At 36.3% G+C, this 15,463-nt stretch overlaps 2 protein-coding genes across 2 annotated transcripts; both read right to left on the minus strand.

Moving 5' to 3' along the window:
- Position 1: 1 nt before the first annotated feature.
- LOC130817377 (protochlorophyllide-dependent translocon component 52, chloroplastic-like) lies at positions 2–8,592 on the minus strand. Its single transcript, XM_057683044.1, has 6 exons — positions 7,894–8,592; positions 6,417–6,604; positions 1,821–2,121; positions 1,544–1,735; positions 853–1,043; positions 2–770 (listed from the first exon to the last, which is right to left on the minus strand). The coding sequence occupies exons 1-6, from the start codon at positions 8,419–8,421 to the stop codon at positions 515–517; spliced, it is 1,656 nt and encodes a 551-aa protein (XP_057539027.1). The 5' UTR covers positions 8,422–8,592; the 3' UTR covers positions 2–514.
- A 1,935-nt stretch (positions 8,593–10,527) lies between these two features.
- On the minus strand, positions 10,528–11,478 carry LOC130818636 (uncharacterized). The gene is made up of 2 exons (XM_057684798.1): positions 11,353–11,478; positions 10,528–11,118 (listed from the first exon to the last, which is right to left on the minus strand). The coding sequence occupies exons 1-2, from the start codon at positions 11,476–11,478 to the stop codon at positions 10,528–10,530; spliced, it is 717 nt and encodes a 238-aa protein (XP_057540781.1).
- Between the last annotated feature and the right edge of the window lie 3,985 nt (positions 11,479–15,463).

Consider the following 15,463-nt stretch of genomic DNA (forward strand, 5'->3'; position numbering starts at 1 on the left):
TGACCGAACCCGATTTGACCCAATTTTAAAACGGATTTACAATTATATAAAAACTAATGTGGACACAAAACCCGATTTTAAACCAACCCAAAACACCTGACCCGAGGAGGGGTGGGGGTGAGGGTCGGGATAGGGAGACATCCTAAGGTATGCAATCAACAGCAGGTGAAAACTCTGTTATGGTATTCTTTATCTGTATTTGTCTCAAAATTTTCCATCATCTTGTAATGCAAATAGGAATATAACATATATACGCTAAACCCACATATACTTTTTAGTAGGGAAAGGATAATAAGAACATATATAAGCCGAATTTAAAGATTTTCATGAGGGTAAATGCAAATATGAGAAGTATAAGCTGACTCCACAACATTCTTAATAGCTCGCTTGTATAACCTTCGTATTTAGAATCATATCGTCTTTTGACAGAGACAAGGGCATACTTTTATATGTATTTTCACAATTTTCTTACTAGTTACAATTCGTATAGTTGCATGTATCGGTTTATTTAGGCCTATATTAGCGCATGGTTATAATCATGAAAGTGAAAATTTTTGTAAATGAATTTAGACAGCCATTTTGAGGCTAAAAAGCACAGTATGGCCACCGAGAATAAGGCAGACCGTTGGATAGTATTCATCGTTCCTTGCTTGGTTAGAGCAAGCACCCCGATCAAACCAAAAGAAATCACCTGAAGCGTGATCTCAGCTATGTTAAGTCCTTTATATGCAGCATTGCAGCTGGAACAGTTCACTGTATGAGTCCAGTACCTAAAACATTTCATTCATTAGTAAGAAAATCGTAAGCAGATTAGTGAACACTGATTCTTGAAGGAATGGTAGATTTACGCACCTATCCAGGAGCTCTTCGCGTAAAGGGGTTGGGGGAAGAGCGCCTCCATTGAACTTGGAACCCCAGTTTACTCCGCCATTCGAGTATTTGTTCAACCACCTTCTGTACCCAGAAAGAATAGCATCCGCCTTTGTAGGCACATAACAAACCTTATGCCAATTAGTTGGCCCGGCCTCCATTATGTTTCGTTCCTATTAAACATGTTAGCTAGTTTAGTAAGTATCAATACCCCATCATATATACTAGATGATAAGGGTAACTCAAAATTCTTGTAAGAGACGATCTCTTTGAGAGACCATCTTTAATTGTGACAGCCCATAAAGGAAGATGTAGAGTAAGTTACTCGGTGAGCAACATATAAGGATAATGTAAGTATGCATTAAGGATATTATAAGTAGGCATTAAGGAAACGGTAAGTCGGCATTAAGGATACAATAAGTAGCTTAAATGGACTGGGCCTGAAAGACGGTCTCTCAGGAGACCGGCTATAAGGGTAAACCAATCGCAAATGAACATCACTCGTCTGTCTCATTGAATTTGCTACATTTGTATCTTTAATGCGAGTTGTTTGAAGCAAATGTAGCAAATTAAATAAAACAGAATGAGTATACGGAAATGTGACAAACCTTGAGGAGATCATATCATAGTATACATGAGTATAAAAAGAAAGCATACAAGAAGTGGAAAGTACCTGAACATGAAGAAGATAAAGATCAGAATCTAGAACCAAATTCTGATTCAGATGGAACACCCATTTGGGAATAATTTTGTCTAACCAAACAGCAAAATTTCTGGGAAAAGACCATATTAATCTGCTTTTTCCTGGACTCACTGGAATACAGATGAATACCAGAATAGGTATTTTCCGAGTAGAAACTTGTGCCTGACAATCAGCCATTGCAAGTGTTACAATGCCCACTTAAAAGCAACATGAACAAATGGAGAAAATTCACCTCATCTTAAATTACCTTACTGTCAACTGATGAGACCGATCCACTGCCATTGCCATTGTCATTTGCGCTGTCGATGGCTGAAGATTGTGGGTAAACATAGTAGACACACGGTGCGAAGAACTTTCCGGAACCCCACTCTTGGATTGTAGAAAATCCATTGATGTCCATATCTTGTATTCTCAAGTTAAGAGGCCTTCCACCTTCTCTATCAACACCTTTGACTGGCTTGTTTTTGGGAGTTTTTTTAGTTAGTATACCATAGTGAGCATAACCTACATGAGCTGGGTCCATAAGATTCTCAACAAGAGCTTCATAGCTGCACAAAAAACCAGAATCTATCAATTTGTTATGAATCGTTTGTTAAAGACAACCGTGAAGTTTGAGACTTTTAGAAATCACAACCACGAAATATCAATAAAAGTAAGCATTGTAGTCAAATTGTCAGAGCTCGGTGACTTTGAACATAGATGACCTGTTTGACTTAGATTTAACCTTTGACTAACAATTGACTTCTGATAGCTTTTTTATAATATATTTTGAATCATTTTGTAAAAATCAATTTGTTACACATGTAATGATTGAGTACACAAGATATTCTCGGGCTGCAATCATCAGTTTAAGCTACTTGAGTTAATGGTTGAAGTCACGTGATGTTAAAATAATTTAGCAAAATCTAGGAATTAAAAATGTTAAACATAAAAATATCTAAACTAAAGAATTAAAAAATAAAAATATCTAAAAGATATTATAGTAGAAGTTCCTAGAAAAAAAGTAATTAAAAAAATAAAATATCTAAGGTATGATAGCAAGCTTGTAACCGAATTGATCACTATAAATACCCATTGATGTAATCAATTTTTGGGTAATGAGAAAGATAGTCATTTTACATATTTGCTCACCTTCCTCTCCAAATAAATCAATACACTACTTTTCTATCTAAATTTTCCTACATTTGGTATCAAGAGCAAATTAAACCAAGACCTCCAAACACCTTAAACACATTAACCAATTTTTCACACTCCACAACAAAATAAACCTCTAACCACAAAAGAAAAAAAAAATGACCTCAACCATTAATTACCCCCAAGTTCCGAAGAACAAATATTTTACACTGGATTAAATGCACAAGAAAAAGTAAATGATGTATGGTATATTGATAGTGGTTGTTCAAATCACATGACTGGCGATAAAAATTATTTTGTTACTCTTGAAGAAAATGTTAAAACACACATCACACTTGGCGACGATAAAAAAGAAGATGTCGCGGGAAAGGGGCAATCACTGTTTAAACAAAAAATGGCTCATCAAAATTAATCCATGAAGTTTTTTATGTTCCCGAGCTTGCACAAAATCTATTAAGTGTAAGCCAACTAATTAAAAAAAGGTTATATGGTTAAATTTGAGAACAACAAATGTCAAATTTATGATAAAAATAAGGTCGGATAATAACAATTGTCGAAATGGCTCCCAAGAAAATATTCCCATTAAAAATGCCATTTGAAGAAAAGTTGGCTTTAACCTCAATAAATGATAAATCACCTTATGGCATTTAAGATTCGGGCATCTAAATTTTAACGGTCTAAAACTATTAAAACAAAAAGAAATGATAATTGGCCTACCTACAATAAAAATGAAAGAAAATTTTGCGAGAGCTGTATATATGGCAAGATGCACAGATTGCCATTTCCTACCGCATCTTGGAGGGCCACTCCTCTAGAGCTTCTTCATGCAGATATTTGGGATCCTACTATGAATCCGTCTCTAGGCGGAAAAAGATATTTTCTATTATTTGTAGATGACTACTCCCGCATGATGTGGGTATATTTTTTGGAGAAAAAATCATAAGCTTTTTTCCATTTCATGCAATTCAAACCCCTTACAGAAAATCAAAGTGGACATTATCTTAAGATTCTTAGAACGGATTGTGGCGGAGAATTTACAAGCAACGAATTCAACAGCTTCTGTAAGAAGCATGGAATTAAAAGAGAGCATACAGCAAGATGCACACCTCAACAAAATGGTGTTGCGGAAAGGAAAAACCGCACTATAGCAAAGATGGCCCGCAGCATGATGCAGGGTAACATCTACCCAAAAGACACTGGGCCGAAGCTATTCACACGGCAGTATATATCTTCAACAGATCTCCCACAAAAGAGAAAGCCAAGAGTAGAGCAACTCAAAGTGTTCGAGTGCGTAGCTTATACCCATATCCCGAAGGAGAATCGGAAAAAGCTTGATGAGAAGGGAGAAAAATGCATATTCATTGGATACAGTCACGAAACAAAAGGATATCGCCTCTACAAGCCCGAATCCAAAGAATTAATCATTTCAAGAGACGTAATTTTTGATGGAGCAGCTGAATGGACGTGGAAAGAAAAAGAAATTGAAGCACGTGAAGGAGATACTCTCCCAAGAAATCCAAGTGAAGAAGACGGAGCAGACCAACCAACAAACCCATCATCTCCAAGTCCAAGCACACCTGGAAGTACAAGATCATCCCCAAGCTCAAGAAGCCAAATATCACGTTCAACTCCTCAACATCAAGAAGCTCGAAGATCAACACGGGATCGACATTCGCCAGCATGGCTAGAAGATTACCATTGTAACCAAGCAATGATGGCGTGCTTCTCTAGTGAGCCACAAACATTTCAAGAAGCAGCATAAGAAGAAACATGGATCGAGGCAATGAACGAAGAAATTAAAATGATCGAGAAGAATCACACATGGGAACTTGTAGACAAGCCACAAGACAAGGAAGTCATTGGACTCAAGTGGGTCTACAAGGTGAAGCATAACGATGATGGCTCCATCAACAAGTACAAAGCAAGGCCCGTAGTAAAGGGATATGCGCAACAACCAGGAATCGACTTCAACGAAACATATGCACCAATTGTTTGCATGGAGACAATCAGAACAGTTCTGGCACTAGCAGCACAACATCAGCTACTAGTCTTTCAGCTCGATGTCAAATCAGCATTTCTAAATGGAAAACTCGAAGAAGTGTACGTCAAGCAACCACAAGGATACGTCATCAAAGGCCAAAAAGACAAAGTATACCGCCTTCGGAAAGCACTCTACGGACTCAAACAAGCACCTCGAGCATGGAATAGCAATATCGATAATTATCTTCTCTAGCATGGTTTCATAAAGAGTCCGAGTGAACCTTCACTATACATCAAGACGCAAGGTAACAACTTTCTCATTTTATGCATGTACATGAATGATCTAATCTATACAGGCGTACATCCAGCAATGATCGAAGAATTTAAAAAGGCTATGATGAGTACGAGATGACAGACCTTGGTAAAATGAAATACTTTCTTGGCATACAAATCAAACAAAGCCCAGGAAGAATATTTTTATCACAAGAGAAGTATACAGAAGACCTTCTCAAGAAATTCAACATGAGTGAGTACAAATCGCAGGCCACACCAATGGCAATCAATGAGAAGTTATCAAAGTACGATGCAAACCAAAATTCGACGGAGCAATGTATCGAAGCTTGGTTGGTTCTCTCATTTATCTCACACATACAAGACTAGATATAGTCAACGCTGTCAGCATCGTATCTAGGTTCATGAGTGAACCGAGCATGGATCATCTAACAGCAGCAAAGAGGATTCTAGATACACTAAGGGAAACTATGGGATCATGTACGAGACTGAAAAAGATTTCAAGCTCACAGGATTCACCGATAGCGATTGGGCCGGAAGCGTGGATCATAGAAAAAGCACAAGCGGGTACATATTTCAGCTTGGAAATAAGGTGGTCTCATGGTCATCAAAAAAGCAGGCAACGGTAGCTTTATCATTAGCAGAAGCAGAGTACATTGCAACAACAAGTGAGTCTGGCTTAGAAGGATATTGATCAATCTACAACATAAGCAAGAAACACCAACTACACTGTTCTGCGACAACATGTCAACAATAGCAATGACGAAGAATCCAGTGTTTCATAGCAGATCAAAACACATCGAGATACGACATCACCACATTCGTGAGTTGGTAGACAAGAAAGAGATTGAACTACAGTTTTGCAAGACGGGGGAGCAGCTCGCAAACATTTTCACAAAACCCATATCAACTGATGGATTTATCGAGTTCAAAAGACAACTCAGAGTTTAAGATTTTTCAGACTGAGGGGAGTGTTAAAATAATCTAGAAAAAGGTAGGATTTTAAAAATATTAAACATAAAAATATCTAAACTAAAGAATTAAAAAATAAAAATATCTAAGATATTATACTAGAAGTTCCTAGAAAAAAGTAATTAAAAAAATAAAATATCTACGATATTATAGCAAGCTTGTAACCGAATTGATCACTATAAATACCCATTGATGTAATCAATTTTTGGGCAATAAGAAAGATAGTCATTTTACATATTTGCTCACCTTCCTCTCCAAATAAATCAATACACTACTTTTCTATCTAATTTTCCTACTCGTGATATATTCTCTATCATGTAAATGATTATACAAATGAACAATGAGCAAAGTAAGAATCAAATGCAAATTAAGAGATATTCATAACATGCTCATGATTATTGAGCAAGAAAGTAACAAATCAAGTTATAATAAGCCAATAAATGTGTGATCAAATAAGTTTTTATACCCATAATTGATTTCTCTACTTGAAATTAGAGCGGAGTATGATGGATCATCAAGTGCAGGCATGAAGGGAGGTTTTTTCTTCTGAAGAATATCCTTGAATTCAGGGTCTGAATTAGCCCAAAACCAAAGAATACCATTCTGCACAGTACTTGGATATACGGATACACAAGCTTTCTTTGATGTGTGCACCTGCACTTTATATGAATTGTAATTGGAATCTCAAAAACAACATGTCAATAGAGTACATAACATCACTTCACTCACTGTAACCATTAAATTAAACTTTTAGTTGAGTCGTTTCTCATGTTATCAAAAACTAACATGGTATAAGGTATTAGAAGCTTATGGTTAAGTTGGAGATTCAACTATCAACTTAAGGTCATTATTGAATTCAGACTTCAACTATCCGCTTAAGTTTTTCGTTGAGTTGAAACTTTGACATAGTGTCAGAAGCTAATGCGACGAAGGATCATTTGAATCTCATCCACCCCTCATTATTTCTAATGCAATATTTAGCATCATTATAGCCCGGACATGTATCTTCTAACCCAAAAAGGCCTCGTGAGGAAGCATGAAAGAGTACATAACATAGAAGCTTCAACCATCAAACTTAACCTTTTGATTGAGTTGAATATTTGACAAAATCTCATTACACCAGATATAAGATGTCAAGGAACTAATTCAACTAAGAGCTTAAACTGATGGTTGAGGGTCAGATATGTTATATACTCTTAACACACTTTCCTAGAATGGCATTCCTACCCTAATTGATTACTCCCACATGCAAACTTGACGGGGTTTGCATGTGAGAGGGTGTAGGGATGGTCTATCCCAGATCGATGAATAAAAGATGGTGTGCACACTTTATAAGTTATTGGAGCTCTTCCTCCCATTGTCATACGGTTTTGGGATGGTATCTCCTTGGCTTTGGCTTATGAAGTGTGTGCATCTCGAGTTTTCTCGATAATACACTAGCATTTACAATAAGTCCAACTCAATTTAACAAGATCCACCTTATGCTTAAGACTAAATATTCCACTTTAAACTCGAGATGTTTGAGATTTAAACTCTTGACCTCTTGTCTCGCTGGCTTCTAATACCATATCAAAGAACAAATTCAACTAAAAGCTTAAACCTCAAGATATATTATACTTCCTCCTATTCGCTTTACTTGTCCAATTTGATTTTTCAACGGTATTCATCAATCATGTGGGATCTTGTTGGATTTGTCTTATTGTAAATTTTATTAATATCAACTTTTTATAATTTTCACTCGACATATTTAAGATTGAAAACGTGCATTGGGTAAATGTGTTAAAACCAAATGGGACAAGTAAAGAGAATAGAGGGAGTATACTCTTACATAAAAGTCCATTCTCGGGCACGAGCCATATGCTTAAGCTTTTAATCATACATTTCTCCTACACAACATTATACATTTCTCAACAAAAGTTCAAGCAGGGAAACCAGAAGTTTACCGGAGGGCCATCAGGAGGAGCTTGAGGAATAAGTTTACACTGACCAGAACCATTAAAACACCACCCATGATAAACACATTGAAGCCTTCCCCGCTGATCAATCCTACCCTCGGACAAAGGAGCCAAACGATGAGGACACATATCATCAAACACTTTCCATTCAGATTTATTCATATCCCACCAAACCACAATATCAATACCAATAACCTTTTTACCAGTTGGCTTTCTTTTATCTAAATCACACAATGGCATCACTGGATACCACTGTTTATACCAATCAAACTTCTCTTTTCCCTCTTCATCTTCTGATTCGTTTGATGTTCCAATGCTTTCTTCAATGGAAGAAACAGCAGATTTTGGGGTGAAATTGTTAGTTGTATTAGGTTTATGGGTAATGATTACATTGTTGTATTGGTGATTAGATGAAAAGGGATAAAAAGTGCTGATTTTGGTTGTAAATGGTAGTTTTTCAGAAGTTGTGGGTTTCAGTTTTGGTATTCTTGTTGATAACATGGTGAGATTAGCCATGGTGGGCTGTTTATGTAATCTCTAATGGCTGCTGAAAAGTTTGAAATTTTTTATTGTAAGCATGAAATGGAGTGTGGTATAAGGAAAAATGACAAGTTTATTGATAGACTCAAATCTGTGGCTGAAAATGGAATGTAGAAGAAAATGTTCGTCTTAGGAGAGCCATATACCCCTGGTTCAAAAGAGACCTCTATCTCAAAATTTATCCGACCTTGTTATTGAATTTGATACGACCCGACTACAAATTGAAATTAAATAATGTAAAAATCAATGTGGAAAATTACCAGAGATGTGTGGAGTTGAAGAAATGAAAATGTAAGTTAAAATGGGAATGAAAATCAAAGAAGGACCGTGATTCATAATTAAAAATAGAAAAGAGAACAAATTTAATGGAAAAAATTAAAAAATAAAATAAATTTCGTGATACAAGGAGTTATTTAGTTTGTCTTGTATGAAATGTTTCACGATTAGACGACCTTAAAACTAAAAGGCTCATCAACTAAAAGTTTCTACAATTGAATTATTTAATCCAAGTATGAGGCATGTCTCACGATGAGATCATATCATATAAGAATTTGCGGGAAACTGGGAGTTATTAGCATCAAAAGTGTTTCAATTATGGCTCTACATTCTAACTAGACTTCCATAAGCAAATGGGTGTAGGCTGGCCCTTATTTGACCCAAAAAGTAGCAAGAGCAACAGCCTAGTGTCCAAGAAAAAAAGGGCCCATAGTCGCCCACATATGTTAAGTGTGTGCAAGCTAGAAAAATTGAAAAAAATAAGCTTATCATAGAAAAAAAAAATCTCTAAATAAGCTTTGAAAAATTTTAATTTTTAAAATAAGTATTTTCGTGTCCGAGCATTAGGTTAGGTATCTTTGCTGTTACTAATAACGAACAAAAATATTGGTAAAAAAGAGTCAAAATTCTTTGTTCACTATTACTAACAGTGAACATACTTACCTCTACTTTGACGGAAGAAACTTATTTTGAGAATTAAAATTTTTCGAAGCTTATTTTGAACCATTTTTATAATCTTATTTTTTTCAATCTTTCTACAAGCGAATACTCGTTTTTCCTATAAAATGCAATATTTAAATATTTCATTATATATTGCAAACTCAATAAATGGAGAGAGTAATATTACATTTGTTTTAAAATTAACTTGTACAAGAAATAAGGTGAGAGATAATGGTGAGGTTGAGGTTTCTTTTAAATCATTTTCCACCAACATTGCACAAGTAACGTACAAACATAAGCTAACCAAGAGGTAGTGTCTCTAAAACACTTATGAGGTGAATTGTGGCCTTTAGCTACATCACAATTAGGTCTTCCTATGGACTTGAGATCGCTAATAAATCCTTAAAACAAAAATGAACATTAGCACAGGGTTGTATTTATACTAAAATTAATTGATAAGGAATTGGAGAACGCCCACTATCATGAATAGTCTCAATTACTTTCTGTACGGTTGTTGAAATGATGTGACTATTCGTTAACACTTATATATATATCATCATCTTACTCAATATATTCCGCCTATAAAACTATGAGCAGAGTCTTGGAAGGAAAGGACAGCGACAACTCATACCCATAAAGGAGAACGCGGTCAATGAGTCTCTCAACTCGAAAAAAATCATGAGTAGTTCCTGCAAAGAATAAGACTGGGTGAAGCTGACGCTAACTCCACAAGCGTGTATCTTATCACCCAAACGTGATTGTTAAAAATTAAATAAAGATAAATAAAATACATAAAAATAAAAATAAAAATAAAATAAAAGTAAAACTAAAATAAAATAAAATAAAAATAGAATAAAAATAAATAAAAAGTAAATGAATGAAAAAAATAATAGATGAAAAGGCGAGAATAAGAGCACCAACAAGTAAGCGTAAAGGGATCAATAGTCTAAAACATGAATATGGCGTCTCCAACTACCCCTATCCCTGGTCAGGTTCTCAGAGAGATGTAACTCACGCAAGTTGAGTTTTATTTGCTCCTCCCAAGTTCTCTTAGGTCTTCCTCAACTTCTCTTACCCTCTACTATAATGCTTTTTATCCTCCTCACAGGGGGTCAAAAGTCTTTCTCTGCATATGCCCAAACCATCTCAACCTATCTTTGCAGAGATAGGGGCGACCCCTAGTTTCTTTCTAAACTCTTGGTTCCTTATCTGATCCAACAATGTGTGACCGCACATCCACCTCAACATGCGCATTTCTGTAACTTTCATCTTGTGTTCAAGAGTCTTCTTTACGGGCCAACATTCCGTACCATACAACAAAGCAGGCCTGATTGCCATTCGGTAAAATTTACCTTTTAACCTACTTGGAAACTTTCTATCACATAACACCTCAATGGCTACTCTCCACTTGAGCCAACCCGCTTGGATTTGATGCGTAACATCTCCGACAATCTCTACACTACTCTGAAAAATCAATCCCAAATACCTGTATTTGGCCGTACTTGTAACAACTTCTTCACCAGTGGACACTTCTGGTTCCCCATTCGGCGGAATCCCACTAAAGTCGCATCGCAAATATTCAGCCTTCGTAAGACTTATGCGTAACCCTTTACTTTCTAAAACTTCCCTCCATTCTTCCAATTCATTTTTAACTTCCTCTTTAGTTTCTGCTACCAACACGATATCGTCAGCGAATAACATGCACCACGATACCGTTTCCCTGATAGTTTTAGAAATCTATTCCATGATACCAGTGTCTGAATGTTAATCGAAACATTGTCATACATATCTTGTATAACTTCAATGTACCTTAATGAAATACCTTTAGCCTTGAGGCTATCCCAGATGATGCGTCGTGGTATGCTATCATATGCTTTCTCCAAGTCGATGAACACCATATGAAAATCCTTCTTGCGCTCCCTATATTTTTCCATCAGTCTCCTCAGAACGTGAATAGCCTCAGTAGTTGACCTTCCAAGCATGAAACTGAATTGGTTCTCTCTTATCACTGTCTCTTGTCTGATTCTTCTCTTTATCACTCATTCCCATAATTTCATTGTGTGGCTTAGAAGTTTGATTCCTCTGTAGTTCCCGCATACTTACGCATCGCCTTTGTTCTTATATAGTGGTATTAGTGTGTGTTCCTCCATTCTTCTATCATCTTATGTGTCCTCAAGATAACATTAAAGAAGTTAGTCAGCTAACGGATATCCGCTCCTCCTAAACCCCTCCACAACTCAATCGAGATATTATCTGGTCCAACTGCCTATGTTCTCCCCATCTTTTTGAGAGCTTCTCTTACTTCCTTTGTAGTGATATTGCTCGTTGACCCATAGTCATGTGATCTTTGGATGTTAGAAGATTGACTACCCTCCTCTTTTGGCCCCCTATTCTCATTGAGCAGTTGAGAGAAATACTGACACCATCTTAGTTTGATGTCCTCTTGTCTCAGGAGAACTCGTCCTTCCACATCTTTTATGTATTTCCCTGTCACTAAGTCTTGTTGCTGTCTGGACCTAATTTTTGCCAACTTAAAAATATGCTTCTCCCCTTCTTTGGTATCCAGCTTCTGATAAAGGTCCTTATAGGCACGACTTTTTGCCTCTGATATTGGTTTCTTTGTTGCCCGCTTTGCTTCTTTGTACCTCTCTCTTTTTTGAAACCACCTCCTCCGTGCATGTCATAAGTTCCTTAAAACTCTTTTTTTTGTCCTTTATCTTCTATTGTACCTCAACATTCCACCACCACGACTGTTTATGCACTTTTGGTTTCCCCCATGACACCCCCAAGATCTCTTTTGCCACCTTTCGAATGGTGTCTGCCATAGTCACCCACATATGATTTGCATCATCAGACTGACTTAGGCAGCCGAACACGTTTATCTTGCTTGACAGGGTTGTGGCCACATTCCCTTTAAGTCTCCCCCACATGATCTTTCTCCTGAACTTTGACTTTTTCTCGACAATTTTCTATCTCATACTATACACCAGTACTAATAACCTATGTTGGGCAGGCATCCTCGTACCCAACACCACCTTACAATCTAAGCACAAGGTTCAGTCCCTCCTAGCGTACTAAACAGTAGTCAACTTGGGTTGCATGCCCACCACTCTTATATGTAATCAAATACTCCTCTTTCTTTCTAAAGAATGAGTTTTCTATTACTAAATCCCTGGCTAGCGCAAACTCAAGCAAATGCTCACCACTCTCATTCCTTGCACTAAAACCAAACCCTCCACAGACCGAGTTATAGTTTTCTGCCTGTCTGCCTATATGTACATTGAAGTCCCCTCCTAAGAAAAGTTTTTCACACTACAAAAACATATCCATTTGGCGACAAATTAAAAATCTGAGGTGAGAAGTTATGCGAAAAAATAGGCGACAAAACTCTTTGTCGCAGGCCTGCGACAATACTGTAGTGTCGCATAATTTGTCGCCTAATCAAACTTTGTCGCATACGAACATTGGCGGGAAAAAAATAACGTTCTAGTTCAGAAATAAATTAATGTTATCTATTTTGTCACTTAAGAATTGTTGATTGCTTATATATATACAAAGAAATGTGTTAGTTGTTCATAGGCAAACACAACATATTTTCTCAAAGTGTAGTATTTCTTTGTGAACGGAAAAAAGTTGGTTACGTGAAAAGGTATATTTCTAATGTTTTTGTTATTGTATTTATTTAATTTATACATGTATGATTATTATTATATATATGTATGTATTAAAATTAATTTTTTGTGGTTATTATCTATATGTTATGTATATTATGTAATATTTGTATGTTTATTATTCGTTTTATTCATGTGTAATTATTATATGTAATGTTTTTTTTATTATATATATATATATATATATATATATATATATATATATATATATATATATATATATATATATATATATATTTAGGATCAAATAAGAAGGATTTAAAATGAGAAGGGTAAGAAGGATTTTTGTTTGATTTTATTTAATTTTGTTTGGTTACTATATATACAAAAAGGATACTGTGTTATAAAATATAAATGGTATTAGATTTATTTTATTTTTTGTTTTATTTATGTATAATTATTTTATGTTACAATTTGGGTTTTAATATGTGTTATGTTTGTTTATTATAACAAGTAGTTTATTTATATTTGATAGTGTTTAAAAATTTAATATAGGATTACGCAATGACGGATGATGGTAGTTATTATTTGTACAGTAGAAATTGGATTTACGAAAGAGAATTTGATGACGGATCATTTAATATGGAGTTTATTAGGGGATTAGAAGAATTTACAAAATTTGCAGTTTCAAAAAGTCTTTCATCTAAAATTAGATGTCCTTGTGCGTAATGCAAAAATGTTGTCTTTAAAAAACCAAATGATGTGTGGGATCATTTGTTAAGAAAAGAATTTGTGGAAGAATATTATGATTGGAGGTATCATTACGATATTGCCGCCGGTGAAGGTAGCAGCGGCAATAACGCGTTTGTTCGGGAATAGTTGCCTGATGATGTAATATCCGAAGAGTCGATTCCGGAGGAAAATAATTACGTTCGTATGGTTCATGATGCTACTGCGAGTAGATTTCCGAACACGCACCAAAATTTCTTTCCGCAAAATGACTACGGTTACGTGGAGGAACAGTAACCTGATAATGTAATACTCGAAGAGCCGAATCCGTAGGCGAAAAAAAATTTTGAAATGTTAAGTGCCGCAAACAATCCACTGTATGATGGATGCGAAAATTACTCTCAGATGTCGATTATAGGAAGAATGACGAATCTAAAGACAGAACACAATTGCTTAGAGAGGATGTATGACGATATGTGCACTTTAATGCAAGGGGCTTTAACACAACCGAACTCGATGATATCTAGTTTTTACGACACAAAGAAGCAAATAGCGGAGCTTGAGTTGCCATCAGAGAGGATTGATTGTTGCATTAATGGATGTGTGATCTACTAGGGTCGTACTACTAATGCAAGACGATGTCGTACGTGTTCGACAACAAGGTGGGTCGGAGAAGATGTTGAAAATAGACAAATTCCAAGGAAACAATTTATATATCTTCCGATAGGTCCACGCTTACAACGGTTGTATGCGTCTCGAGTTACGGCCGGTGAAATGAGATGGCACGCTGAGCACCACATCGAAGAGGGGAAAATGTGTCACCCATCAGACTCAGAGGCCTGGCAACATTTTAACGCAACATATCCAGAATTTTAGGCTTGGTTTGTGTACAAATGGATTCAACCCTTTTAGAAGCTCAGGAAGGCAGTATTCATCGTGGCCAGTGATTCTGACACCTTACAATCTCCCTCCGTGGATTTGCATGAAGACACCATACATGTTCTTGACATTCATTGCGCCAGGGCCTAATAATCCTAAGCATAACATCGATAATTACCTGCAGCCTTTGATTAAGGAGCTTAAGATATTGTGGAAAGATGGCATCTTGACCTATGATGTGACACGGGTCAAGACTTTTGTCTTAGAGCGGCATTGATGTGGACAATAAGTGACTTTTCAGCATATTCAATGTTATCTGGATGGAGTACTCACGGTAAAAATGTGTGTCCTTAACTCCTTATTGCATGTCTAATTCAAAGGCTTTTTATCTGAGACACAGTAGGAAGATGTGTTGGTTTGACTATCATCGTATGTTTTTGCCTGACCGTCATCCATTCAGAAGGGACAGGATTAATTTCATGGCAAGGGTTTAAGAGGAGGGTCATGCCCCACATATTCGCACCGGTATTGAGTTACGTGCGAAGCTTAACATGTATGGGATGAAGAAAGTATATGAGGATGATGCACGCGAATATAACGACACCTATGGTCCGTGGTTTGGGGGTGGAAAAAGAGAAGTGTGTTTTGGGACTTACCATACTGGGAAACTAATATGATCAGACACTGTCTTGATGTGATGCACATTAAAAAGAACTTTTTCGATAATATATTTAATACAGTGATGCGTGTTGAAAAGGGAATCAAGGATCACGTGCACGTAGAGACTTGCAAGACCTCGACAATAGAAGTGCGTTGCATCCAGTGGGGAACGAAATCTCAATGGCATTGTATACTTTGGATGA

The sequence above is a fragment of the Amaranthus tricolor genome, chromosome 7 (assembly GCF_026212465.1).
Source record: "Amaranthus tricolor cultivar Red isolate AtriRed21 chromosome 7, ASM2621246v1, whole genome shotgun sequence".
Lineage (NCBI taxonomy): Eukaryota > Viridiplantae > Streptophyta > Magnoliopsida > Caryophyllales > Amaranthaceae > Amaranthus > Amaranthus tricolor.

Bases quoted from the DNA above. Each gene is read 5' to 3' on its own strand.
- LOC130817377 (XM_057683044.1), bottom strand. From the start codon at position 8,421: ATGGCTAATCTCACCATGTTATCAACAAGAATACCAAAACTGAAACCC. The intron at 1,044-1,543 runs GTACTTTCCACT...CATGTTTAATAG, and splicing joins TTTATCTTCTTCATGTTCAG to GAACGAAACATAATGGAGGC. The intron at 771-852 runs GTGCGTAAATCT...GAAATGTTTTAG, and splicing joins CGCGAAGAGCTCCTGGATAG to GTACTGGACTCATACAGTGA.
- LOC130818636 (XM_057684798.1), bottom strand. From the start codon at position 11,478: ATGCGGGAACTACAGAGGAATCAAACTTCTAAGCCACACAATGAAATT. The intron at 11,119-11,352 runs GTCAACTACTGA...ATCATGGAATAG, and splicing joins TTCAGTTTCATGCTTGGAAG to ATTTCTAAAACTATCAGGGA.